This window comes from Chaetodon auriga, chromosome 24 (genome assembly GCF_051107435.1).
Source record: "Chaetodon auriga isolate fChaAug3 chromosome 24, fChaAug3.hap1, whole genome shotgun sequence".
NCBI lineage: Eukaryota > Metazoa > Chordata > Actinopteri > Chaetodontiformes > Chaetodontidae > Chaetodon > Chaetodon auriga.
In genome coordinates this window covers 10,285,990-10,311,656 of record NC_135097.1, presented here as the reverse complement: position 1 = coordinate 10,311,656, position 25,667 = coordinate 10,285,990, and the positions used below count along the sequence as shown (strand labels likewise).

Genomic DNA, 25,667 nt, shown 5'->3' with positions numbered 1-25,667 from the left:
GAGAAAGGGTAGAAAGGGGGGATCAAAAAGACCCATACATGCTCTCTCTGTGGAGAGTTTAAACAGTTTAAAGTCCATTTTTCTAAAGCCTGATTGTCTGTAACATTTCCAGATGTGACAGGTGTCATACATCTCCATGCAACCTCAGTCACATGTTCTCATTCAGGCTTGACCTTGTATCATTTCTGGCAGGAGTATTTTGAGACCTTGTCTAAAATGCCTAGGATTGAAATTAAGAACTGCATCCCAATATTTCATGGCTCTCAGGTCTGTACTCTGTTCTCCTCTAAACAGTGAGACACATTAGCTTTGACATCTTTATTAGTATGAGGCCATCTTGTACTCCTTTGGAAATCTAATCGAGCCCCAAAGATCTGTGTTTTCCAGGTCTGGTGAGGGTGGATGAAGGGGTGATGGGTTGGCTGTGGGGCAATTAGAATAAACAAATGAGGAGGACTGCCAGGGCCAACACCACACTCATGTATTTGTAATTGTAACCATAAAACTGCTCTGATAGAACCTCTCCCGATATCACTTTAAATGGCAAAGCGGCGCTAATCTGTTGTCAGTTGAGCAGGTTAGGCGGTGGAGGAGCAATGTTAGCAGTTTGGAGATATATAAGCAATGGTGCCAAAAGTAGAGCAGACTGCAAACTACGCTCTGCTGAATTGTCAAGACGAGAAGTGAAAAGTAGCTAATTCAACGAGGAATTTGATTAAACATCTGAAGAGACAACACAATGCAGAGTTCAAGGAGTTTGCTAATGCTAAAAAAGTGGTATCAGTGCATCCTTAACTCGAATACCTTTCTTCCCATAATATGTTGAATCAGCCTTTTACATTAGAATGTCAAAAAAAGCTCAATGTGACCTTTAAACCTGCACTCATGAATACAGATATTAATACAAAAAAATGAGATGAGATGTAAAAAATAAACAACTATAAATGCATCTTCACAAATTCCACGAGGAGCCATTGTTCTTTGGCAAAATTCAAAAAGATATCCAAATCTAAATGATCTTATGTCCTTAATGTGGTAATTTATTCATCTATCAGCACTTCACTGATGCAGAGAAAAAGATATGAATTCCAAGAAAATAGCTTTCCCAGTCGCTCAGTAGTAATAACTTTTGGAAAGAACAGTGTGCGAATGAGGTCCTGACTTCTAGCCAAGCAACATCAGAGTTTATCCTGATGGGACCTTAAGGCAGTTCAGGCATCAAGTGAGTCTAACTGTTTCACTGAACTTTAAATTGAATTGCAGAGGCACTGTGTTGTACGTGATGATAACTTGATAACACGCTGGCTTCATTCTCAATTGAAAAACCGCCTCTCTCGCCAATGTCACCACAAGGCTGAATAGAGACAATAAAATACAATCAGATGAATTCTGCTGTCAGTGTGAGACTCGGTGCAACAATCACAGAGTTTTACTGACCTTAAGTTTTCCTCCAGGTTCGTGAGGATGAGTTTGCGAGGCCAGAGGAGGAAACTGACTTGGAAGACAGCCATTTGTATATTAGTGTCACACTTCATCAGTGTGTTATTGGTGTTGACAGCTGTAATTGCCATCTGTGTACAGACACACACACACACACACGCAGGCACGCACAGACTTGATAAGCAAGGTGGAAATGTTAAAAAATCTCCCCCTCCTCACTTTAGGTACTTAATTACATGACATTTCCTTGCACTATTTAACAAAAGGTTGACTGTTGACAACCCATTCACTGCAATGTTTGAGAACATAAACAATGCTCTAATTAATGGAAGCTTCTCTAAGCAGCAGAGAAATGCAGTCTGTATCAAACATACCAAGATGCTGTGGAGCCGCTTTGCTTTCAGAGTGGATGTGTTTCTCCTCTTGTTGACCATCTCTGGAGTGTTTGTTGGTAGAGCTTTTTGAAATTGTTTAGCAGACTGAGATACTCAGATTACTGAGATACTCAGACTCGATACCACTCTCATATCTGTGTGTTTAGCAGGAGGCTCCAGCCAGGAGAACGTTAGCTTAATTAGCTTGTTCAAGGAGTCACTTCACGCAGCCTTGAAGTAGTTTAGCACAACCGCCCATCAAACCTCAACCTGTTATTTTCACACCTCGGTCTCTGTCCTGATCAAACAGAGGAGAAATAGTGTTAAAAGACTGCCGTGTAGGATTCAGTGGCATCAAGCAGTGAAGCTGCAGATTAAAGCCCTCGCCTCACACAACACTTTTTTCCACTATAATATTACCCAAAAAGGCAAAAATTAAGAATTTCAATCAGCTTGAGTTGTTTTCTCAGTCCATGCCACAATCAGCAATATAACTCAGATGCTACTTAGCCTGTTCCAGCCAAAGAGAGGTCACTTTCCACATGCTACATCATTTGGATTTATACGCTAGTTTAACACGAACAGCAGCACACACTCCACAGACTCTCAGACTTCAATAAATTGTGTCGCAAGAACTGCCAAACGACAATATAGAGACAGATTTGAGTTCGTTCTGTCTCACTAACTTCCCCAGAATTCTTGACCTCGCCTCACCCCGCGAGATATGTGACGGGGTCTGTGAGACAACAGCAGAGTGTCAGGGGACTTTTGCAGACAACCTTACAGCATCCTCTGAGCGTGAACCACAAGGAGCCCGTTTGAAGCAAAGCGACAAGGTTTCATCTTTATTTTTTCACACCCACAGCTCCGCTTCCCGAAGCTGCTGATCAGACGTGGTCAAAGGAAGGAGGAAACCCAGTGCACCCTGTGATTCTCACTAGGTTGCTCGCACTGAGGAAATTGTCTGTATCTCACGTCCTCATCATCCCAGAGAAATGAGGCAAATAACTGGCTGTGGCAAACTCACTCGACTGAAGTTTAACAAAAGTGAAATGGATTGGAAACTAAATAAACATGTGCAGATGCAGATGTACAGGTATTCTTGTTATTGTGTCCACCTCATGTAGAGTCCCTTCCTTATCTTTGATTTCCTGCTTTCACTGTGCCCATTATTTATCTTCTTGTATAGGAAACCCAGAGACACATGTGCCCCCTGGTTTGGAAATTGTCTGTATGGGTGGCGCATTTCCTCTGTTCCAAAAATTCAATATCCTGCCAGAGTGTGCAGTGTGCAGCCTCGCACCAAACACAAATTGAACTTGCAAAACTAGCTGCCTCTATCACCAAGCTGCTCCGAGCAAGGTCATCCGCCGAGTCTTTGGTTTGTCTTTTAAAAGAGACAAAAGCGTCCATCTCTCACGTGTGATGTAAGAGTATTCAGCCTTTTCCACCAGATACTACCAGACAAACACGGGTGGGTGACTTTGAATAGCTGTGGACAAGATATCTTTTGAGGCTTGGATGGTTTGCAGTTTGAGTATCACCAGATTTGAAGAGTCTTTATCTATTACATAAAAAGGTGGGGAGGTAGCAGAATTAAGTGTCAGCATTCAGGCATCTCGCCTCACTACAGTCGAATAAAACGATCCAGAGATGAACTTGCAACTCATTTGTTAACATCAGACTGAAAAGCTGTGTTTCACTGGCCTTTTCAGTTGAGACTTTCAGGGCTGTTGCACCTTTAGCAACAGCCAAGAGTGATGTCACAGTGTACTCGACACATCAGGAGTACACTGCTACACCACTGAAGCAAGGTAACCAAACCACTCGAGACCAGTAAAACGAAGGTTTTAGCTGCAGCGCTTTCAAGAAACGATTGTCATCGAATCACTTTTCGAAAATAAATATTGACTAATGTCCAATGTGCCTCTTCCTACGCTGAGAATGGACTTTTCAGTGACGTACGTGCACTGGAAGTTTCAAGTTTCAGTCACACTTGTTTCAAATGTGAGAGTTGTCTTAAAGTCAGATTTAAAGCAAAAGCAGGGAGTCTTTAATATTGATGCTGAATGGCCTGTCCAATTCCATTTTGTCTTTCAGGAATGCCCCAGCGGAGTCGTGAACGAGGAAACCTTTAAAGACATCTACTCACAGTTCTTCCCACAAGGAGGTTTGTCTTTCCTCTTACAGCTGCGTCTCGTCTCCCCTCGTGTGCTGGACGGATGCAAATTATCTTTCACTCCTGCAAAATTGTGTTGACAAAAATTGCACCGAGTCCAGAGTACTTTAAGTTAAACTTCTATTGAAGAAAATGCCTGTGTGTGTGTGTGTGTGTGTGTGTGTGTGGTGAAGGGGAGGGAGTTGCAGGCTCTCATCGTTATGCAAAGATTCGACCCGAGGAACAAGAGAGAAAACATTAGCAGGCTTTGATATATCTGTGCAGAGAGAAGAAAGGCAGACCAGCACATATAATGGCTCACCACACAGGAGACAATGATAAAACTCTGTGCTCCAAGCATATTGGGCCCCTCTCTTATCATGAAAGAAGAAAAAAAAAATCATCCCGGGGAGCTTTTTTTTTTCTTTGAAGCTGCTCAGAAAAACTCCTCAACCCTCCTTTTGAACCACTCTCTTGTTTGCAGGAGGTGTTGTGGCTCGTGATGACTGAGAATGGCGGCAGATGTTTTTTTTTTTTTTTTTGATTTGCCGTGTGTTTGTTCTCTCCGTAGATGCTTCGACATATGCGCATTTCCTGTTCAATGCATTTGACACAGATCACAATGGCTCTGTGAGTTTTGAGGTGAGTCAAGTGCTACAGGCTAACGCTTAAAGTAACTCAGCCTTCATGTTAATAGCTAACCATATATGTGTGTTTTGGGAATGTCAGCAATTTCCATAAGCCTCCAAAACTGTATCAAACTTAACATTTTTAAAGCTTCGACCCTGCGAAGCCCGAAGGCATTCCTCTGGGGTGTTATATAACCTGCAAACCCCAGTTCTTTTAATTTAGCTTGAGCAAGTCTGCTTGAGATGCCATCAGCAGGTGATTAATATTTATGAAGGGTGTATATTTGCTTATTAGGAGGGAAAAGCTGTCATTATGCCAAATTAAAGCTTCACTGGCTCACGTTTCTGTTCAAAACTGCGGGTGTTCCCGGAGGGCTGACGCAGATTATGAGTTGGCTAATCATTTGAATAACGAGGTATTCTTGATTTATAGCGTCGGCACACTTGCTGTTTCATCGTTTCCTTCTCATTAATACCTGACATGATGTCTTCGCTGAAACGTTGCATGAAATCAGATGAAATGCCTCCCGTATTGAAGGTGCATTGTAGTTACTTGATGCGTTTGTTGATCTCTTGAGCTGTTTTGTACAATTCTCAGTGAGTCTTGTTGTTTTTGCTGCAGGATTTTGTTATGGGCCTTTCGATCCTCCTGCGTGGCACAATCCAGGAAAAACTCAACTGGGCTTTCAACCTGTATGATATCAATAAAGACGGATATATCACTAAAGAGGTGAAGCCGTGTCAACAGTGAAATGTCATGAGACGATTGCAATATCAAATGTCCACCTTTTGTATGATGAGATACTCGTCTCGAAGATATTTGCTTCACTCCAATGCGTGCAAGCTGAATGGAAGTTCATTTTCCCCGAGAGGCAAACTGTGATTGTGATATTGGGCTGTATCAATAAAGTTGAGTCAACTTAACATTGAATGAAATGAATGCTAGCGGCTCGATGATGCTGCACTCAGGCAGAGCTGCTTTGAGCTAAATGCTACTGTCAGCATATGCTCCAAGTGACAATGCTAACATGCTTTTTTAGAGCTCTTATGTTTAGTTTAGCATGTTAGCATGCAACATTAGACAATGGGCACTGCGCACACAGCGCAGGCTGATGGGAATGTGACTCATTCTGCAGGTGTTTGGTTAGAAATGACAAAGATTTTGATCTGATGATGGAACGAGAAGAAAGTCATCAAAGTTATCACAGTCCATCTTGTGGGGACGTGAATGTCTGCACCAAATTTTAATTGCTATCCATCGATAGCTGTTTAGGAAAGCTAGCCACGCTGCTAACCTAAAAATCCAACAGTGACAATGAGACAGTGCTCAAAACCTCAAAACAAATGAAACTGCATTCATCGTAATTGCACTGGAGTAGCAGCAAAAATCTCTTGAGATGGAGTGGATTGTGTATTGCAATTCGGCTAAACTGACCATTTCTGCTCGTCGTAGGAAATGCTCGACATCATGAAGGCCATCTACGACATGATGGGAAAATGCACATACCCTGTCCTCAAAGAGGAGACGCCTCGTCAGCATGTAGAAGTATTCTTTCAGGCAAGTGTGTCACTGGCAGCATTCACCGCACCGTCGACGTCAGTCACAGCAAACAGGCTTTAGAAAACCTTCTTTATCTTTGTCATCTCTCCTTCTCTCCCTCTCCAACAGAAGATGGATAAAAATAAAGACGGAGTGGTAACCATAGACGAGTTCATCGACTGCTGCCAAAATGTAAGCTGGATATCCTGACGCGCCTCTTTCATGACGCCTGGCACACTTTGCCTGTTCTCATTACATTGTTTTCTGTTTGTGCACAGGATGAAAACATCATGCGATCAATGCACCTCTTTGAAAATGTTCTTTAACTTTTGCCTGGCTGCGGAGGCTGTGGAAGAGAACGTCATCTTTAGCTTGGCCCAATAACTGACTTGGACTCATACTGTGTACAGTGTGCTATGCAGACTTTTGACCATAGATGAAATGTTCATTACTGTGGGCCACAAGTCGGAGTAGGCTGTACGGTGCGAACACTCTGGAATGATTTCCCTTTTGAACATTTAACTGAATAAGTCGAATCGCACAAAAGCAGACAGACAGCAGAGGAGAGTTTGCCTCTTCAAAATGAAAACATCTTCAAGGTTGATTTCCACCACGTGTCCCTGGAGTGTCTTTCTATTTGTTTCGCAAACCGCGTTAGCCTCCGAGGCGCCGACATTATAAACACACAGCTGAGAAAGACATTTCTGATGAAGGGGGTTCAGACCAGTCCTCTCCATCTCTGTCGCAGCCGTGATTTATTTACTGCCGAGTGAAATCACTGTGACTTTTTACAGCATCCAAAAAAAAAAAAAAATGACATCTCTGTTTTGACACTTCCGACACTTGGCTCTCAATTCCAGAGTGTTCGTACCCCGACGCAGTGAACATCTGTCTTTTGCTCTTCGGAGGAGGCATTTAGAGAAAGAAAACACACATCCATTGTACCATTTCCAATTGTATATACTATAGATAAAGATAAGAAACTTTTCAACTTTGTTCATGTTTACTTGCCAACTAGAATGAGACAACACAAGGATTGTATTGATGTCAAACTCGGACCATAATATCGATGGTTTGTCCACAGAAGCACACAGGTAGCTATATATTTACCATGAGTATAACAGTAGACGATATCTTTGTCATAAGATAAATGCTGCTTTCAGTGTATTTCATTTGACCCTGTGTATGTATGTTCCCTGTAAAGTTCACCGTCTGTCAGCGTGTTTTTGTTCTTGAGACGCTGTTCGGGAGTTTGCACCAAGAGCAGCACTTGAGTTTATTTATTTGGTATTATGGTCATTGTACAAAAGATCGTCCGTTGTACAGTATTAAAAGAACGTTTGCTCTTGGGTGTATTTCAGGTCTTAGATTTGTTCATAGAATTCACTGTTTTTAATCAGGTGGGGTTTGGCTGTCCACACATACGCTGTAACTTTGTATTATACTCATCATTTTTGGGTGGTGGGCTAACACCTGCTGGTTTCCTCCTCGTACTATCCTGTGGGCCACGCCTCTTCAGCCTGACTGGTTCCTGCTGTCTGTAATTAAAGCACTGCTTCGCCCCCAAATGTGAGCAAACACATGGCATGCTGGGCAGAAGTCTCACTCACTGACTTCCTCTTGCTTGTTGGAAACTACTGGATCAGTGTCTGGACATTATGTAAGTAAGATATTGAGTGTTGCAATGTGACTTTTTCTTCTTTTCCACAAAGACTTGGATGTTGGATTCAGGACGTATCCATCGAACCAGCTGTTTTCTTGAGAAGTGGCTGATTTTGGGTGAATATTTTGCAGCATTTGACAGGTTATCGTGTTATTTTTTCAATCATACAGTACTAAACTGTATTATTGGCAGTTTCAGTCCCAAATGTAAAGATCTCCTCAGTTGTTGCTCATCCATTCATTTAGTAAAGAAAGTAGCGCCTTTTTCTCAGTAGGTTTCTTTTAACTCACGTTATTGGAGATGATGTGTAGATTTCCATCAAGACAAACCTGCTGTTTTTTTTCCCTTAATTTGTGTTCTGTGTGCCTTCCTGTTTGCAAAATGTTATGTTTGTTTGGTTGACAACTCAGAAATGTGATGTAAAATATGAAAAGTAACTGCTGAGATGCGGGAAAACAAAATTTTTTGCAACTTCACCGAGCATTTCTACATTTCTTCTGTAAATAATACCCAGAGCTCCAAAGTCAGCAGTCTCTGACAAAAGTGGAAAAAATAAACTGAACACCCCAAACTTCCAAATATGTGTTAAATGGCTTCATACACCTTAAAGGCTGCCGACTCCGTGCTTAGTAAACATCACTTTGACACTTGGCATGATTGATTTTCAGCAGGTAGATTCTGAAAATCGATTGAGGATGTTGTCTGAATGTCTTTCTAAGAATAAGTATATTAACAAAAAAAAACTTGATTTCATGATGAAAGTCAACATGTTTGAATCAGTGCAGAGACAAACTAATTATATATTCATTTATCTTTCTTCTATCAACCAGTTTCCCTTCATTATGAGCAGATCCAGTTCATTGTCCAACATGGGCAGATTGTGCTGAATTGCATCTGACTGAAAAAGTGTCGTCTGGCGCCCCCTCGTGGTGGTATGAAGATAACGCATGCTCCCATTAGCATTAAAGCTTCTCAAACAACAAAATTCAGTTCAGAAGATGACCACCAATCAGCAGACGGACGGTCAGAGGGTTTTCTGTGTTGAGTATCTGGACAAACATTCACATTTAAAGAGAACTTCTTTAATTCTTTGTCTGCTAAATTTTCTGTGCTTGTGAACTCAATGTAGTTGTCATGACTAAATAAAAATGAGCAACAATAGTTATGTCAAGAATTTAATTCAGACAAAATTGTTGAGGGTTTGGAATAAAATACACACCATGAATTTCTATAAGTGTGCTCCAAAAACAAAGCGTCCAGCTTTCCAGTTCAATTGAAACCGTTTCCACCTTCAAACAGTAAGGTACTCAAATTACCTGAGATATGTTTGCATACAAACCAAAAGGATTGAAATCAGCCGTAGACCTCGAGCACATATATATATTTTAAGATTTTTTTTTCCAACAGCTATTATATCAACTTAAGGCAGATGGTAATATTTTGAAAACACAAGTTGTGTATTTCATGTACAAAAAGACTTTTTGTAGTCACACATAGACATAATCATACAAATGCATTCAGGAGTTACACAGAAGCGATTACCTCTACAAAAACGAGCAATGCGTTACGGCATGATGCTGTTCTGAAACTCAGGACTGAAATGTTACATATCATCACTGCAGATTACAGTTATTAGAAGGACGAGATATGACTGAGTTTCAGTTGGACAGTGAGCTTCTTTCACACGAACAGTCTGCTGACAAAAGTCGGATGATCCAATAGTAACTGCTCACTTTCCGACTGTCCTGGCACAAGCCCGATCTGTGAAACTCAATCAGTCTGACGAGCTCTGACCTTCTGTGGCTGTTTTAGAGAAAAGCTTTATATTTGGTCCCTAAAGCTTTGACTAAGTCTCCCTTAAGTATCCCTTTTCAGTTCCTATTCTGACTAGAGAGAAAGAAAAAAGTCGAGTTGGTCCTTGTTCTCGATGCAGAGCAACAGCTGTGTTCATTTCATTTTAATCTCCGAACACCAAAACAAAACGTTTTCTGCATCGCTGCACGGTGAAAATCAAATCTCTGCTCTAAATGGTCAAAGAATCAGATTTTTTATTTATGTATTTTTAGCTGGGAGCATGTGTCAAACGGATTCAACGCGCTGTAGCGGCGGTGGCTTTTATTTCAGCATTGTTTCTGCATGAGCAAGAGAAGATCACGCGCACTGCTTTTGCTCAGCAGCACAACTGATTGATCATCTCATGATCTGGACCTTTGTCTAGCGTGTTTCACTCCCCTGATCAGCAGACTGTGATGCTGAGTAAGAGCAGTGCGCGTGATCGTCTTTTCCCACGACTGAAGAGAAAAATCTGAGATCGCTGGATGTGCAATTATCTGCTTTGAAGAAAAGGCATAGTTCCTGCTAAATTCTGAAGTACCTGATAATGTGGATACGCTATTTAAATGTTTATTTTAGGACACTTAGACAGCAAGTGTGATAAAACGTAGAAACCTCTAAACGTACACTGTTTAAATACTGTAAAATGTCTTTTGAGCTTGTTAAAAAAGAAGATTTTAAAACTGACTCTGAGTCCTTACGTGTGTGTTTTCATGGGAGAAAGTTACGTGTAACAAAGACGGGACGCTATTGAGTTTCAAAGTCAACATCGACAGTATTGCCCACAAAGAACGCCTTGTCTTAACACTAAATCTACAAAGTGAAATAAAAAAAACAAACAAAAAAAAAAAACGCTTGCACAGTGGAGAAATATGCTGTATTGCTTGTGCCAAAATGCATTCCAGCCTCAGGCACTGATGTCATTCCGGTCTCCACAGTATCTGCTGGAAATGTCGGATGTGTCCGTTTCATTTCTCCAGTTTTACAAGGAAGGTCTTCAAGTGACAAGCGGCTATTTGAAGATCATACTGCGTGGAAACTAAAGCGCGTCTGAAAGGCAGCTTTGGACTCTTGAGGTTACATCTCAGAAGGCTCCCCCTGGTCCCTCGTTTCTCCCTCCGTCTTTGTAAAACACTTCTTTTCGCGGACTGTCCTTAAGAATTCAAATGGAGCCAAGCGAGACTGACCCTGTGTGAAGGGGACGCCGAGGCCGAGCGTCGGGGATTAAGTGAGCAGCTGCCTGATCTCTCGGTGGACGTAGCAAAGGAAGTCCATGTAGGAAGCTCCGCCGTGCAGGCTTTTGTCCTCCACCAGGAACTGACGGAACAGCATGTCTGGTTTGTCCTTCTGCCTCACGATTTGGAGCTGAGACAGGAAGAAAGTAAGCAAATGTGATCTGCTTCCCGTACAAATGCTGGTCAGGAGAGGTTTTACATTTAGCAGCTGTGTCCCACGTACACATTGACCTTCATCCTCAAAACGTACCCAGCCTGCTTTTGATACACTGAAATGTGACTAATGACTGTTCAGATTTCACATTTGTCTTTCTTTCTTTATCTTTTCCTCTGCGGATTTAGAGTAATAGATGTTATTCTAACAAATGCTAACGCTAAGTAAGGCTGATTTGCTGGTTTATAGAGCTACATGGCATTAAATACTAATGAGGCTGTTGTAGCAGTTTGGGGGGTGCAGTTACTTGAACGCCCCACTAGATGGAGGCAGAGATCACTCAAGGCTTTTGCCTCAATTTGTTCCCTCAACCTAAATTTTATTTGTCCCATGAAACTGTTTGGTTTTGCTGCTCTTGAGAACTTACCTTCATAGAGTTAGGCCTCTTTTCTAGCAGGCCACTGATGATGGATCGCACCTTCTTTGATAACGGGTTGTCCAGTTCTGGCAGAGCGCTCTGAAAAACACAATCAGAAGGTTGGTTAAGCCTAAAATAAGCGCTGATAAGCACACGTGTCACACTGAGAGAACATTAATGATGCTTTTCGCTGAGATTTCTTCCAAACGACGTTAAATGAAGCTGTTCCTTTTCATTTCTGCTCTGCTTCCTTCTCCTCTGTACCGCTCGCACATGCTGAAGTGTTGTTTGAACTCTGCCTTGAAAATAAATGTTTGAACTTGGTGGGAGGTTTACATGTTTGATTCCAGGATCAGTCAGTTGAGCTCATTTTACAAGTTCAACTGGTTTCATATTTGGACGTGTCAAATGATTCGTGTTGGATCAAATCGTGGTCAGATGTAAGATGTGAATTCAAACTTTGCTGAGTCATGAAGTGTCCATTTCTCAAAAGTGGACACCCAGACATTCTCTGAGCGTCCTGTCATGCCTCCAGGCACCACAGAGGTAACAAAATGTCTCGTCCCAACGTCTCCAAAAACAGATACTGTTTCGTTTGCTTCGGAAATATGCTGAGGTCGAAGTGCTATTATTCTGACCATGTGTCCTTGCAGGTGGGCGAGCGAGGGCAGGTTAAAGAGGCTCTGGATGAGGTCTGGCGGGCTCGCTTGGCCCAGCCACAGAAACATGGAGTGGCCGTTCTCCAGCAGGAACATGCCGGAGTCTGTCAGACGCTCCTCCGAGCAGCGCAGCGGAGCAGGCAGAGCCTCGCTACTCACGTCCATGTTGTGCTGGAAGACAGATGAAGTAGATGACATTATCTTACATTTTAGATGCACACATGCTTTTCTGTGCACCACCAAATGTGCTAAATATCACTTAGTCAAGATTCATCCTGATTTTGTCTCAACAATGTGACTGAAAATAGCTGCTGTACATTCTGCGTGTGTGTGTGTGAGACAGAGATTTCGTCCCCTACCAGCGGGATGAGGCGTGGGTAGAGCAGCAGCTGTGTGTCCTCCACCCCCATGGCCATGACCGACAGCCTCTGATGGGCTCTGTCGTCCGTCGGGAGCTCTGTGCTGCCGACCAAGGGAGCAGATTTCATGAGGCTGTTCATGTAGACCGGAAACACCTTCATGGCGTCGGGCAGGATCAGCTGCATGTGGATACAGGCGTGAGAACGTTTATAGGCGGCATAATAAAATCTTTGTAAAATCAAAGCTTAAATTCAACACATTTCATTCCAGGTGTTGTCCTGCACTGACCTGGCTGGCAGCGGAAGGGCTGGCACAGTTCTTCCTGTAGCAGGCCAGCATGTGGGCTGTCTGGTTGACCAGGATCTCCCTCACGTTCTTTAGAGGTTGGTTCAATATGGCACGGTAAGCTGAGCGGGCATGAGAAAAGGTTGGTTAAAAGGGAGGGAGGGAGCACAGGGGCCTAACTGGCAGCTGAAGAGAAGCCGGGGGGTAAAATGCGAAAGATGAATGATGAAAGAAGGCAACTGAAGGTCAGTAATCCAGCTGTACTTAAGGCTCGCTATGTGCAGATTATGTGAAACATGTGGTCCTTATTCCCACAACTCATTCTGCTTTAACTCATAAGTCTGCGAGCATGAGTAGATTATCGAGTGATGCATGGGGGGAATTCAGCAAAGGTCAGGATGACACTGCAGTACATCAGCAGGCTACGTCTGCTCCATTACACTCCCGAATAAAGAGCGGACTCTGTGGAATGACTCCTTTCAGAAATACGGGACTGTTCATACATCACGGGAGGGAAAAATACATCTTTTATGCATTTGGCTGCTGTGAGCTTATCTGCGCGTCAAGTGCAAACTTTAAATCAGAGATAAACTGAAGACGCCGTCGTAAAGATGGACACCTGATTTGGCGAAGAAGTTGATGAGGGAGTCGGTCTCGCAGCTCTTGTAAAGCTCCGACAGCTGCGAGCTGCAGTTCAGGCTGAGGTTGTGGATGCGGAGACGTCGCTGGCCGCTGGTGGTGGTGTACAGCAAGGCACACTGGGAAACAGAGTGCGAACGTGAGTTACGACCGAGCTTTGGGGATTTAACTCTCAGCTAAACAAACCACCATTTTTAAAAGGCGCGTACCTGCATGAGCGCCCCGGTCTCCTCGTTGAGCGTGTCGTCGTGCTTCAACTCTACGGTCACAGCCTTGTCGCAGTCCACAGCTGCCATCTCTATGTCTGTGGTGTTGTTCATATGGATGGCTCCAAAGAAGTCTGTGGCTCTGAAGCCTGAGGGGCACGCACACAAAAAATGCAAACGACTGAGAGGCACCTCCTTGCGGTGCATGGGTGGTCTCGGTGCGTCATGGACCATTTCTTACCTGTGCTGGTACGAACGCGCATGATGGTGTCGAATCCGATGCTCTTCTGCACGTCTTTCCTCAGATCTCTCAGGAAATGCTCCCCGTCGATCTCCACCTGACGACATCGAGGACAGTCAGCGGTGAATATGATTTGAGCTTTGACCAGCAGATGGCAGTGTTGTTGCAATTTGGCCCCATGACAACAACAAGCAGCCTGGGGGGGCTCGTAAATGTGCCTTAACAGAAGAAATTTCATCTAATACCAAGAGAGATGATTTACTGCAATGTCGGTTTGGGAAAAGGTAAAAAAACAAATGAACACTAAATCTGTTTTTATGGGGCTGTAGCTCTTAGTAACAGACACTGTCACATGTTAATGCCTATATTGTGCTGTTATATAAGTATTTCAGTGTATGTTTAGGCCATGTGTGTGAAACTGCCTCGGTATGTGGTGGGTTTGTACAGTTTGGAGCGATTTCCCATGCTTGTTGCACCATTCCTATGGGACAGGTCTATAATAGTCTGTGGGTACTGCGCCAAAGTCATTATGTGGATACAACTAGCTTTTATTAGGCTGCCTGTGTTAAATTATGACGTCTCGGTGGAATGACAAGAAATAAAACGAGCATATTGTCCATATCCTTTATGGGTCCGCTCGTAGAATCTTTGCGTGCGCAGTGAGAGGCCTGTAAACAGCACAACGTTGTACCTGGAAGTTGTTGTACTTGTAGACGGAGCCTCCGGTGTGCGAGGGGACATCGGCCATGGTTGCCAAGTCCACGTACTGGCTGGGGAAGAGGAAGAGATCCACACAGCAGCCCTGTGCCACACAGTCCTTGGACAGCTGCTCGTACACTGCTTTCTGAGGCTGGAACAGAGTCTATGGGAAAAACAGGGAATTGATTTGGTATGAACCCTCTTTATAGAGAAGAAAACTGCAGATGATCTTACAGAAAACTCTAATTCCAATGCTCACTGCAAGTAATTTGAAGGCACAGCCTGCACTGTGTCTACATATACAACGACCATCAGGCTGCATTTGGAGAATAAGACGTAGAATATAAGCGACTCACCTTCTCTTTCTCAGTGTTGACCAGCTTTTTGTCATCCCTGTTCTTCAATTTACCGGGAGCCTCAGCAGTTGGCATGGAGGAGTGGAAGATGAAGAGCTTTCCGCTACATTCTGCTGCCTGGAGGGGAGAGAATGATGAGAGAGAAAGATCTCAAAAAGAAAGATCACACGAAGGCGTGTAGCGTGCTCCTTCCTGACGTGCTGTTTATGGCTTTACAATGAAATCATGAGGTCAGGAGGTGCAAATTCCCACTCCTGCAGAGGATCAAATTTATTTACAGAGTGCTCCCCTGTGTGGCAAAATAAACTGATAAAGAAAACTCAAAGATGGAAGCAATACCCAAAATGAAAATATGAACATGAACCAGCATGAGCAAATAAATAAGTCTCAGACTCTTTGCTGTTGTGTAATGTCGCAACTGCTTCCAATTAAAAGAAAGCTGTGTGTGAACTTTTCCTTTGCTGTGCGCCAAGAGGCTGACCTCATATCACTGAGGAAGGTTTGTTGGACTTTAAAGTAAACACAAACACATCAGGAAGAGAAAGAAAAAAGAAACTGAGTCGATGGGTTGAATGAGTTCAGCGATCCATGCGAAATATTTTGACAAAACGAAACAGTCTTGTGGTGGCGGATGCATGTTGTCTGTGAGTATCGAGCTAAAAATGTCCAACAATGAAGACACCAGTGTTCCATTGCTCATCAAATGTGGCTCCCAATTGTGTTAATGCTGTTTTGAATAGCCGACATCGAAGCCTATGGCCTCAGCAGAAAGGCTGCAGAAGGCCCCTCGTCTCCCACCTCCTGTTGACACATGTCACACTGTGGCTGACCTTGAATGCCTCCACGCCGGCCTGGATGACAGGGGCAAAGACCGTTTCGCTCTCGTTGGTGTCTGCAAACATGTCAGGGATCTGATCCAGGAGGCTGGAGAGGAGAGGGACAGCATTATGGCTTGGGTAGTTTTCAGTAAAAAGAATCAGCATTGATTGAAGCTTGAGAAAGCAGTGTTAACCTCCATGACATGATTTAAAAATAAACTCTACAGCATGGGCCAGTCCTTCCACAAATTTCTAAGAAGTTGCATCTTACTTGGAGATGACGGCCTTCGACTCCTGGTAGTTGACGAGGAAGCCGTCGAGCAGCGGGACGAACATCTCGGCTGTGTCTGAAACCACCATCATCTGCGGTTGGGCCAGAGCGCTCTTCACGTTGTAGAAGTGGAGGATCTTGTTGTAGGTGACGAAGCCGACCTTCATCGCAGAGCTCTCCGTGCCGTCCTCTCTGGTGAGGGAGAACAAGCGTCGGTGAATTCCAGGATGTGACTGGTTGTGTGTTGAAGACGCGTTTGTGCTTGCTGTCATGTCTCTGCATTTCTGGACCTTTTGTATATGTCTACCTTAACGACCCTGCTCTGGAGGCATAGAAGCGTGAATGGAACGGTTAAACCGGCACTTTTCTGGTGCAGAAGAAAACACAAGAGAAAACACTGGTTTATCTCTGGGATGCATCCCACTCCAGCACCATTCCACCAAATAAACCATTTCCCAACCATGTCTAAAGACCAAGGGTCATCATTCATCAAGGAGTGAAAAAACATCCAAGACGGACTTGTTTGTTAACGTTAAGCTAATGTCCTAAGTGGTGATCCAAAGGAGGAGGAAAGAATCAGCCGCGACAGGTTTACAAAATCCAAGTCCATGATGGTCGCTGAAGCAAACACTGAAAGCCATTTACTTGTGAGTCATGCCTGTTATTTTACTTTATTCTTCCCGTTTGTCTTCTTGTCAGGATTACAGTCAAGGTGCTGCTTGATTTACACTGTTCGAAAAGAGGGTAACACTTTAATGTGTCTGTATTTTCCTATGAAGTGTATTTGTACTACTTATTGTTGGAAACTTTATTCTCTATATATGTTTAATCTAAAGATAAATTTCACATTTTTGCAGGCTCAGCTGACTTCCCATGTAAAATACTTTCTATGTTAAGCTCGCAATTCATTGAAAGTGTATGTTCTCCTTAATTAGTATCAAATTCCAGAGTCCTTTCCTGGAAACTTTGGAGAAAAATCACAAAGAAATCGCTGACATGTAAAAAAAAAAAAAAAAAAAAAAAGTTGGCAAAAAAAGTCTTTTGACTTGTAGATGAGTGCCACTAGAAGAACTGAAGACATGAAAACCCCTGACGTTTCCCAGAACACTCTGAATCCGAGCGTGGAACTGGTAGCTAGCTTGAACCAAAACCATACATCAAAAGCTTTCACCATCACAGTCATTTAAAAGCATTCTTCACTGACACTGCCAACTGTACACTATAGACCTCTCTTCTTATATCACCAAGGAACATGTGATGTGGCTCAAACCCTTTAAAATAAATATGCAATTAGCTAACTATGAAACAGCAGCTCCTCGACGAACATTAGTCACAGGTGCTTTTGGAAATAACAGATTCGGCGTGGATGAGTTTATTTTGTTTTCTCCTGCCAGACAGTGATTAAAAAATACCTGTGATGATAAAATGTCTACACCTGCATTCACTTAAACCGAGCTCTAGCTTTATCTTGAGTGAATTAAACATGCATTTCGAAAAAACCGCTGCAGACTGACATGAACCTCCTAAAAATGCAGGGTATGCAAACGCTTTAATCTACTGCCTGTAAAACAAAAGGAAAGATTCAAACACAGCTGAGGAGGTGGCTTATCTGGAGCAAACACTTTAAGTGTTTTAAGGGTGATGTCATGGCAGCAGACAAATATGGATATATTGCTGCTGGACCTAATGAGGTGGAGAGAGGAAAAGTACATTTCCCGGTTATTTTAGGAGTAAGCAGAGTTGAAGTACATCATCCTCTCCTTTGTGATAAATAGAGCTCACTTCCGGAGTAATGCTGACCACAAAACCATTGTTGTCTGCACAAGAAAGCGTTTCGCTTTGGATGCCTCTCAAAGATGAGAGCCCGCACGATAATTCTTTCCATTTTCGGCAGCCTTGGCAGCCTCCCTAACCAATACCCAGTATTTGCAAAACTTCATGCACAAATATTCAGCTGATGAGAACAAACAGTTGGATTGGCATTTAAGGCTTGAGGGAAGTCCTTTTTTGGCAAGGCATATGTTGGATTTGAACCGTAATAACAGCAGTTCACACGATTAACAGACTATACATATCAGATTCATCCCTGCGCAGAGTGAGTGTGTATGTTTTTCTGATTTATTGTGTGTACCTGGGCAGATTGTCCAGCAGAGTCTTCAGCTCGTCGCATATCAGTTTCACCAGCCCACTTTTAATGTTGTTGTAGGACACGTCAATCATAAAGATGTAGGCGGGAGGGTCCGCGGGCTTGTTGTTCTGTGTGAGAAGAAGGCAGCAGGTGAAGTGAGTTAGTTGCTATTTTAAAAATCTTTCCAGGCTAACATGGCTTGACAGGAATGAAGCATAAAAGATCTAATTTCTAAAGGAAATGAGAAAAATGGTCCTTAGGCAAACTTAAGCTCTTGAACAAACCAGTCATGAGCAACAAATTATTATTTTCAGCACTGTATCCTCTAATTTAAGGATTTAATCACAGCACCCTCATGCCATCCACCTTACATTTCTCTTATTAGTTCTCTAATACCAGATATGTTTCCGCTTGTGCTTGCTTCTAACTTAGCTGTGAGGAGACCGTGTCCAGAGAGAATTCCTGATAGGAGGGCAACGGGTTGTGTGTGAGGGGGACTGACAGTTAGACATTGTTATGTTTCCACAGTTACAACTCATGAAAAGACACTCACCTTGCAGGCTTTTGCTTAATAGCTGGCCTGCAGAGGTTGTTTACACGTCTTGATAAACAGAGCAGAAGTAGACCAGTGGAGTGACTCAGCTTTGCCAGCTTACTCTGACCCTCTGAAGTTGTTCTCGGCAGCCACAGCCTCCATGGGGACATGCAGCTGGTTGGCATTACTGTCTTTCTAGGGAGATTTCACACCTGTATTTTGTTTGCTGTGATCTGGATCAGTTGATATGTTGGTGAACTCGGTGCATTTCCCCCTTATTCGATATCTTTTAACATGGAGAAAAATCCAAGCGAGCTGAGATGCAGCACGGAAAACATGAATGTTCACGTCACTCATTGGTCAGATGTGTCTGGGTCATAGCGGGAACATAAACACAGAAAAAAGCACCTGAGGAAGGTACGCTGGCCAAATCCAACATACTACATTACACTATTCCAGCTGCAACCTCGATTCATTCTCCGGCTGGTTGCTCGCATGTGTTAAATTCGCTCATCTGCGTCCAGCTGTGCAAAACATATCTGGCTTCGGGAACGGTTTCACTCAATCTTACTCAATCTTAGTAGTTGGATTGGATTAAGGTTGGATCTCGTTCTCAGCATAAGCTTCTCCAGACTTTGTTTAGGACCGGATCGAGACCATATCCCCTCAAAGGTCTCAAAGGAACCGTGCAAACCGGTCAGGTCAGGACAGGTCAGGTGTGAATGCACCCTTAGTGTTTGAAAAAGAACTGAGCTGAACACTTCCTGTCCTGCATTTGGTTTTATGATTTTAAGTGGCTGTCTCTTGCCTCTCACTTCACACGTTCTGCATTATGTGCGCTGACAGAGTTTTAGTCGTTGCTCTGTACCTTGCAGTAATCCAGGGTGGCTACAAACTCGTAGGACCCCAGGGAAAGCTCAGGCCGCTCATAGAAGTCCACCCTCCGGCCCATGTGGTCCAGATGTTGGAAATAGAAGGCTGGCACTGGTAAGACAAAGAAACACAACTGAATACACATCCTATTCATACAACCCTGATGGGTTGTAGTTTAATGCTTACCTGTTTTCTTGTTCTTTCAATTAAATTAATTTATTTTTTGATTTCCTAAATTTGCATGATATATCTGGCTTCTAATCATGTTTTACGATGACGCAGCCTTTCTTGCACTGTGCTGTACCTTCATTGACACAGTTGCAGAAACCACACTGGTAGCGACGCCCTCCGTCGATAAACTGCATGTAGGGACACATGTAGGCTTTGCACCGGTTGCAGCGGATCGGGCCTGTCTCGCCATGGTTCACAACATATAGAGGGGTCTACATAGACACACACACACAAAAAGACATTATGATCTGGTTTTCAGCAGTTTCTGGAACAACGATAAGACCTCACCGACGTTCTTCATTGTGTTCAGAAAAGCACACACACACTCTCACACATACTGTCCTGATTCCATGGCACCCAAACAATACACACTGCACCTTCATATACAGAACATTTCTCTGTTGGGGAATGTAAATGCTTAGCATGAAGCTGTTTAACGTACATCCTACAGCACAGTTACTGTGTACTGTATGCAGGCCTGTAGATGACGGAGATCATCTTCAACACTATTTATTTTAGACTCCCTGCAGGCTTTGGCACAACATTCATTTAAAACGTTTGCTTCAAATGAACTCAAATACCATACAACACATGCAGACGAAGCAGCAGGCTGGTTTATTATTAGACTGGAGACTTCGGGGTGGAGAGTAAAAGTGTTTACATTATCTTAGGGCTGTTTACCCAGTGCAGAGAATAAAATCTGTTGGTTAACAAAACAATACATAGAGCATCTAAACAGAATAGCACACTCTTCTGACTTATGAACAAACTCAGGGCTTAAGAGTCTAAGTTTTACTGTTTTGGTCTGATTGCAGAGTGATTATGCACCATGCCGCATGAGATGCAATCACATCTGAGAGTGCAATACGCTCAAGTTTAATTCCTTTTGTATAAACCTCCTTTCTTCTTCAGTGGTCTCTGCACATCTGACATTAGCTAATTAGCCTAAAGTCAGATGAGAGAAAGCTAACATTGCCTAAAAAGGCCAATCGGTGCCTGGGACAAGGCGAGTGGAGGGAGGGAATATCTGAGGCAGGATTCTTGGATCGCATAGGATCCAAAAGGAGGTCATTCACAGGACAAATGAATTTTGTAGCACACAGAGGCATCTATCAAAGGAAAAGCACATTTGGTAGTTGCATATTGTATTGCCCCAAATTACTTTTCATTTTTAATCACCAATAAATAATATCAAAGCAAATATACTGATCTCTATCATACAGGTAAGCACCACAGAAGGAAATCCCAAGTAAAACACAGCTGTACTTATTTTGATTTTTAAAAGTGTGGCTCAAATAGAAATATATAACTAAACCCATTAGAAATGCAATATGGGGTTCCTACTGCAGAAAAACACGTGTGTTCTTGTAAGTTTCATCAGTCATTCTTGAGATGACATACACAGATTTTAGGCCCAGCCAAGACAGTTTTTGTATTGCATGATTTCCAATTGCATCAAAATGCGAAAAGTGCAGATTGGCTGACAATATGAATGATTAATGTGTAAACACACGTAGAGCGGGAACTAAAAATCATCAAAACTCTGCACACAACTGTATCACAGCCTGCTCAAGTGATGGATGCTTCCCAACACAAGGCCGACCACCACAAATAAATTCTCAGTCTGTAGGAGACGATGGCGTGTATTAGCGTTTATTATTCCCCTCAAGAGTTGGATGAGGAAAATGTGCTTTTTCACAACAAAGCTGCTGCAAATCTGTTCAGTCTGAGCAGGTAATTATGCATTGTTGACATTATCTGAACGTTTGTTTTTAGATAAGGCAACTGGCTTCAAGTTACAAGTTGTAAAACCATGACTTACCTCATTCTTTGGCAAACTGGCAAAGGGTTTAATGACACAAGCCAGGGGCACCTGGCACTGTTTGGCCAGATCGGCGGTGCAGGGTAGAGTGTAGGTGGTGCAACGCATGAACCTGGGACTGGCATTGCCTGGGATTAGCGAAAAGAAGGTTGTCAGTCTCTTTGAAACAAAAGTGGACCGTGTAATTCTCTTTGTTTAATCAGAAGTCAGTAATTAAAAACAGGGGATTACGAGTTACCTTGGTCCTGCACTGTGAAGTCAGTCGTGACCAGAGGTGGCACCTGTCCTCTCATGTTTGTGCTGAAGACCTGCCCCCCTTGTTTTACTTTGTCATCCTCAATCACTTGGGTCTAAAGCAGACAAGTTAGGCATTACAGTAAAATCTGACTCCTCAAGAGTTGTGTGGTGCGCTGGTATGTGAGGGTATGCAGTCCCAGGAGGATTAGTCCTCTACTCACCGTGCTGGGGATTGAGTCAGGGTCCAGTTTCTTCTGAGGCGGTCCCGCCAGTCCGGCTGCTGCTCCAGGGAAGGCCCCTGGCATGCCTGGCTGGGGACCAGCCATCTGTCCCCCAAACTGACCTGAACATTATATTAAAACAGTATATACAGGTTATTAAATGACATTCATTGGCTGCAGTGTGAAGTACAGAATTGGTAGCAGAACTCTGTTCTGTTGACTAAAAGCTGTAGAATAAGTTCAGATCTAACTGATCCAATAGCAGCAAAGAGAACATTTGTTTTCATGTATGTCAAAGACTGATTCTCCTGCTGCACTCTTCTGTATTACAGAATTGTTCAACAAACAAATTTGTTTTGAGACACAGAGCAGCCTCATAGGAGAATCAAGCACCAAATGCACACGACGTGAAATGATTAAACATTTTCTCTTGTGAATAGTTCATTTTTGTTGTGATTTCAAATCTTTTCATGTGCATTCTCCATTTGCTGTTGTTAATTTCTGTCTGTCAAGCAGGAAACTCCTGTGACCACAGAATCCGCACGCTGAGCTAATGACCACGTATCAGTGTCACTATCAGTAAGTAACTAAAACAATCTTGTGTCAATATCCCTTTCAGATCTGTCTTTTTGACTGGTGGGAGCTCAATTTTTATTTTTATTCACAGTGTCACAGTTACCTGCTTGCTGGGGATATCCTGGTGGACCAGCAGCGCCGGGACCAGGCTGCTGGAAACCTCCAGGGCCTGGAGGAGGTGGTCCAGGGAAGGGTCTGCCCATGCCTGCCATTGGAGGGCCTGCCATTGGAGGGCCTGCCATTGGAGGGCCTGCCATTGGAGGGCCTGCCATCTGTGGGGCTCGCATCGGTGGGCCTGCCATTGGCATGGTTGCTTGGGGTGACTGCAGGCCTGGGGGCATCTGTGGCTGGCCCATTGCTGGAGGAGGGGATGTTTGGAAAGGCTGCTGGGCTACAGAGCTCGTTGGAGGAGGAGGGCTCTGCATGGGACCAGGGGCTACACAATAAAGGAATGAAATCTGGTGAGTACTTTCTGGCTGTTGTTTTTCTAACCCCTGTCTCATCCCTTCCACTGAAATACTATAATCAATAAAAACCAATTGCTTGTCTGCTGAGATCTGTAACAAGTAGCAGCACAGAGAAAACTTACCATAGTTGCCCAGATTCATAGCACTCATCTGATTGGTGAGCTGCTGTGTTGGAGGCGGACCCTGAGAGGCCATGGTGTTGTATGGAGACTGTTGAGGTTGTCCATAAGCAGCAGAGGCAGCTGGCGGGGCAGGGTATCTGAGGAATATAACAACAGCTATGAATCCACAGCAGGTACAGTGTGGTACCACGATGTGTGTAACATGCAGTATGAAATTTTGCCAACATAGTCTGAAGACTGTTACCTCTGTGGGTGTGCGCCATTCTGCTGGATATTTGGGTTGTACTGAGTGGACACTGGAGGTGGAGGCATGCCAGCAGCAGGGGAAACTGGTGATTTCATCATAGCTGCAGTGAGTAACAGACACCATGTCAGCAGTGTATATGCAGTATGTACGGTTTTCACTGTATGATTCTATAGCTAACATTTAAAAGCAAATGAGTTACTGAATCTTTCTTTGTGCCGCTGGCATGTAACGTGTGGCGTAGCGCATTAATTATTTAAAGGAGAGACACACAAACACACTCCATGACAGATAAAACATAATGAACAATACAAACTTAGACATGTTCGCAGCCATTAGCTCATAGTCTCCAAAGCACTCACTTCAGGCCTGTTGTTTGAGAATATCAATGTCGGCCTGAAAAGTCTGGGAAATGTGAGCTTCTGTTGTTGTTGTTGTTGTGGAGAAAGGGCACTTGTTGCTACAATTGCTGGACTTCAAGAATGAATGAGCTGTTCTTGCTTGGTGGCAAGACTGAACTTGTTACATGGAAGCGTCACAACCATGTTATGTGAGAATAGAGCTGCAGCAATGAATCCTTTAATCAATTAGCTGTCAAATATCAGTGACAGTAAACTGAATATCTTTGGGTTGTGGACAAAAGATTGTGGACAACATTTTTCACCTTTTTTTAGACCAAACAATTAATAAGCTAAGAGTGAAAATAATCATCTGATTAACAGACACTGAAATTAATGGTTAGTTGCAGTCCTATTTGAAAAACAATCCAAACACAAGACTAGAAGTCCTTTACCTGTTGGAGGTGCGGCGAATGCTTGAGGTGGTCCCCCATAGTGCCCGTAGAGGGGCTGTGCAGGGCCAGTCCCAAATCCACCTTGGTAGCCTCCCATCCCTGGCTGGGCCTGGGAGTACGGGGGTGCAGCAACATAACCCTGTTGACTCATGCTGATGCGATGACTGTTACTGTCTTCTCATGCCAGGATGAATGAGTCTTGACAACCTGTTAAACTGAAAGAAGAATATTTAGAGATTGCATGATGTAGTCATGCACTTCATTGCTGATATAGAACAAGGAACCAAAAATACATTCCCGGTGAAAACCTTCTGGACAGTTTGCATCCATCCCATTAGTGGAACTCTGTAAAATATTGCCTACATAAACCAAGCATGTTTACAAAGCCACGCCAACAACTGATATTTTGACCTCATGCAATCATCAACACTCCTGTCACATGGACCTTTGATATTGCTTCTTGAGAGATAAGGCCGGCTTATCCATGCTAATATGATCTTGGAGTGACTCCATGAGTTTCAGTTTTGCTGTCAGAACTGCAAGTAATTGACAGTTAATGAAGTAGTTTGCAGTGTTTACACTCACCGTGGCTATATGAATACCCCCACGGGCATGTAATTAAGGGCAATTTAACACATGGAGTCAGCTTCATCGTTTCACTTGTCTATGTTATGGCCTACAGGCTGTTAAGAGTTTTGCTGTCATCCACAGTAAGTGGTGTGTTGTGAAGGCCTTTAGACTTTTTCAGGGTGTCATACCTTTAAAAAGAAGAGAAACTTCGGCACAACTGGGTCCCCAAAAACAACAGCTGCGCACTGACAACTCCATGAAAGCGATTTATTACTACATAATAAAACCAATTTAACACATTTTACTCACACAAAATGTACAAAGAAAATAAAATAACCGTGGTTACGAGTTCACTTCAACAGTTAACTGTATTTGCCACTTCCCGAGCATTGCCACGTCAAAGACCGTTAGGATGGCTAAAAATCTGCGCATCCCTATCGTCCGTCAATTAACGTCCAGCTGAACGGGCACACACGTTGTCCTCTTTTGTAATTTAATAGTTTGGTTATAACATAGCTTTGCACCTTATCGAAATAGTGTAGTATCGTGACAGCACAGCTCCTCGTTCTGTGTTGATTGCATATTGATGGAAAACATCTTGCTAGCTACGCGGAAATTACTACAAAGTTTTCCTTTGGACCACAGGCGCGTTCACTTCAAACACAAATACCGTCAAATAAAGACGTATCTGGCGCAGGACTACACATTTGTATTAGCAGCAATATAAATACTGTCCTAACGGTATTTACCTGGATATTGGGCAGAGTCCTCTTCACTATATTGCCGTCAGTGAAAGCAGAGTGCCACGTCAAACTCCACCAAAGCACCGGTCGCTGTGCTTGCTACGCGGCGAAAATCACTCCGGTCGAT

At 43.3% G+C, this 25,667-nt stretch overlaps 2 protein-coding genes across 8 annotated transcripts in view; one reads left to right on the top strand and one right to left on the bottom strand.

The window, feature by feature from the left end:
* Positions 1 to 8,277, top strand: part of kcnip4a (potassium voltage-gated channel interacting protein 4a) — a 119,513-nt gene extending 111,236 nt beyond the window's left edge. For all 7 annotated transcript variants that reach the window (XM_076725209.1, XM_076725204.1, XM_076725205.1 and 4 more), the window contains 6 exons: positions 3,915 to 3,984; positions 4,544 to 4,614; positions 5,224 to 5,331; positions 6,055 to 6,159; positions 6,271 to 6,333; positions 6,420 to 8,277. In XM_076725209.1, the coding sequence (XP_076581324.1) occupies positions 3,915 to 3,984; positions 4,544 to 4,614; positions 5,224 to 5,331; positions 6,055 to 6,159; positions 6,271 to 6,333; positions 6,420 to 6,467 (465 nt within the window). In that variant the 3' untranslated portion in view covers positions 6,468 to 8,277. The remainder of the gene's footprint in view (positions 1 to 3,914; positions 3,985 to 4,543; positions 4,615 to 5,223; positions 5,332 to 6,054; positions 6,160 to 6,270; positions 6,334 to 6,419) is intronic.
* Positions 8,278 to 8,966: 689 nt separating this feature from the next.
* On the bottom strand, positions 8,967 to 25,621 carry sec24d (SEC24 homolog D, COPII coat complex component). Its single transcript, XM_076725202.1, has 23 exons — positions 25,547 to 25,621; positions 24,228 to 24,442; positions 23,435 to 23,537; positions 23,191 to 23,327; positions 22,705 to 23,037; positions 22,026 to 22,147; positions 21,806 to 21,917; positions 21,568 to 21,695; positions 19,819 to 19,957; positions 19,510 to 19,625; positions 18,110 to 18,234; positions 15,979 to 16,170; positions 15,720 to 15,813; positions 14,890 to 15,006; positions 14,526 to 14,696; positions 13,835 to 13,931; positions 13,597 to 13,742; positions 13,368 to 13,506; positions 12,752 to 12,870; positions 12,463 to 12,642; positions 12,083 to 12,274; positions 11,454 to 11,543; positions 8,967 to 11,002 (listed from the first exon to the last, which is right to left on the bottom strand). The coding sequence occupies exons 2-23, from the start codon at positions 24,376 to 24,378 to the stop codon at positions 10,862 to 10,864; spliced, it is 3,144 nt and encodes a 1,047-aa protein (XP_076581317.1). The 5' UTR covers positions 24,379 to 24,442; positions 25,547 to 25,621; the 3' UTR covers positions 8,967 to 10,861.
* Positions 25,622 to 25,667: the final 46 nt, after the last annotated feature.

Coding starts and splice junctions, on each gene's coding strand:
- sec24d (XM_076725202.1), bottom strand. CDS start 24,378: ATGAGTCAACAGGGTTATGTTGCTGCACCCCCGTACTCCCAGGCCCAG. Junction 23,538..24,227: donor ATTCGCCGCACCTCCAACAG/GTAAAGGACTTC, acceptor TACTCACTGCAG/CTATGATGAAATCACCAGTT. Junction 15,007..15,719: donor CCGGCGTGGAGGCATTCAAG/GTCAGCCACAGT, acceptor TCTCCCCTCCAG/GCAGCAGAATGTAGCGGAAA.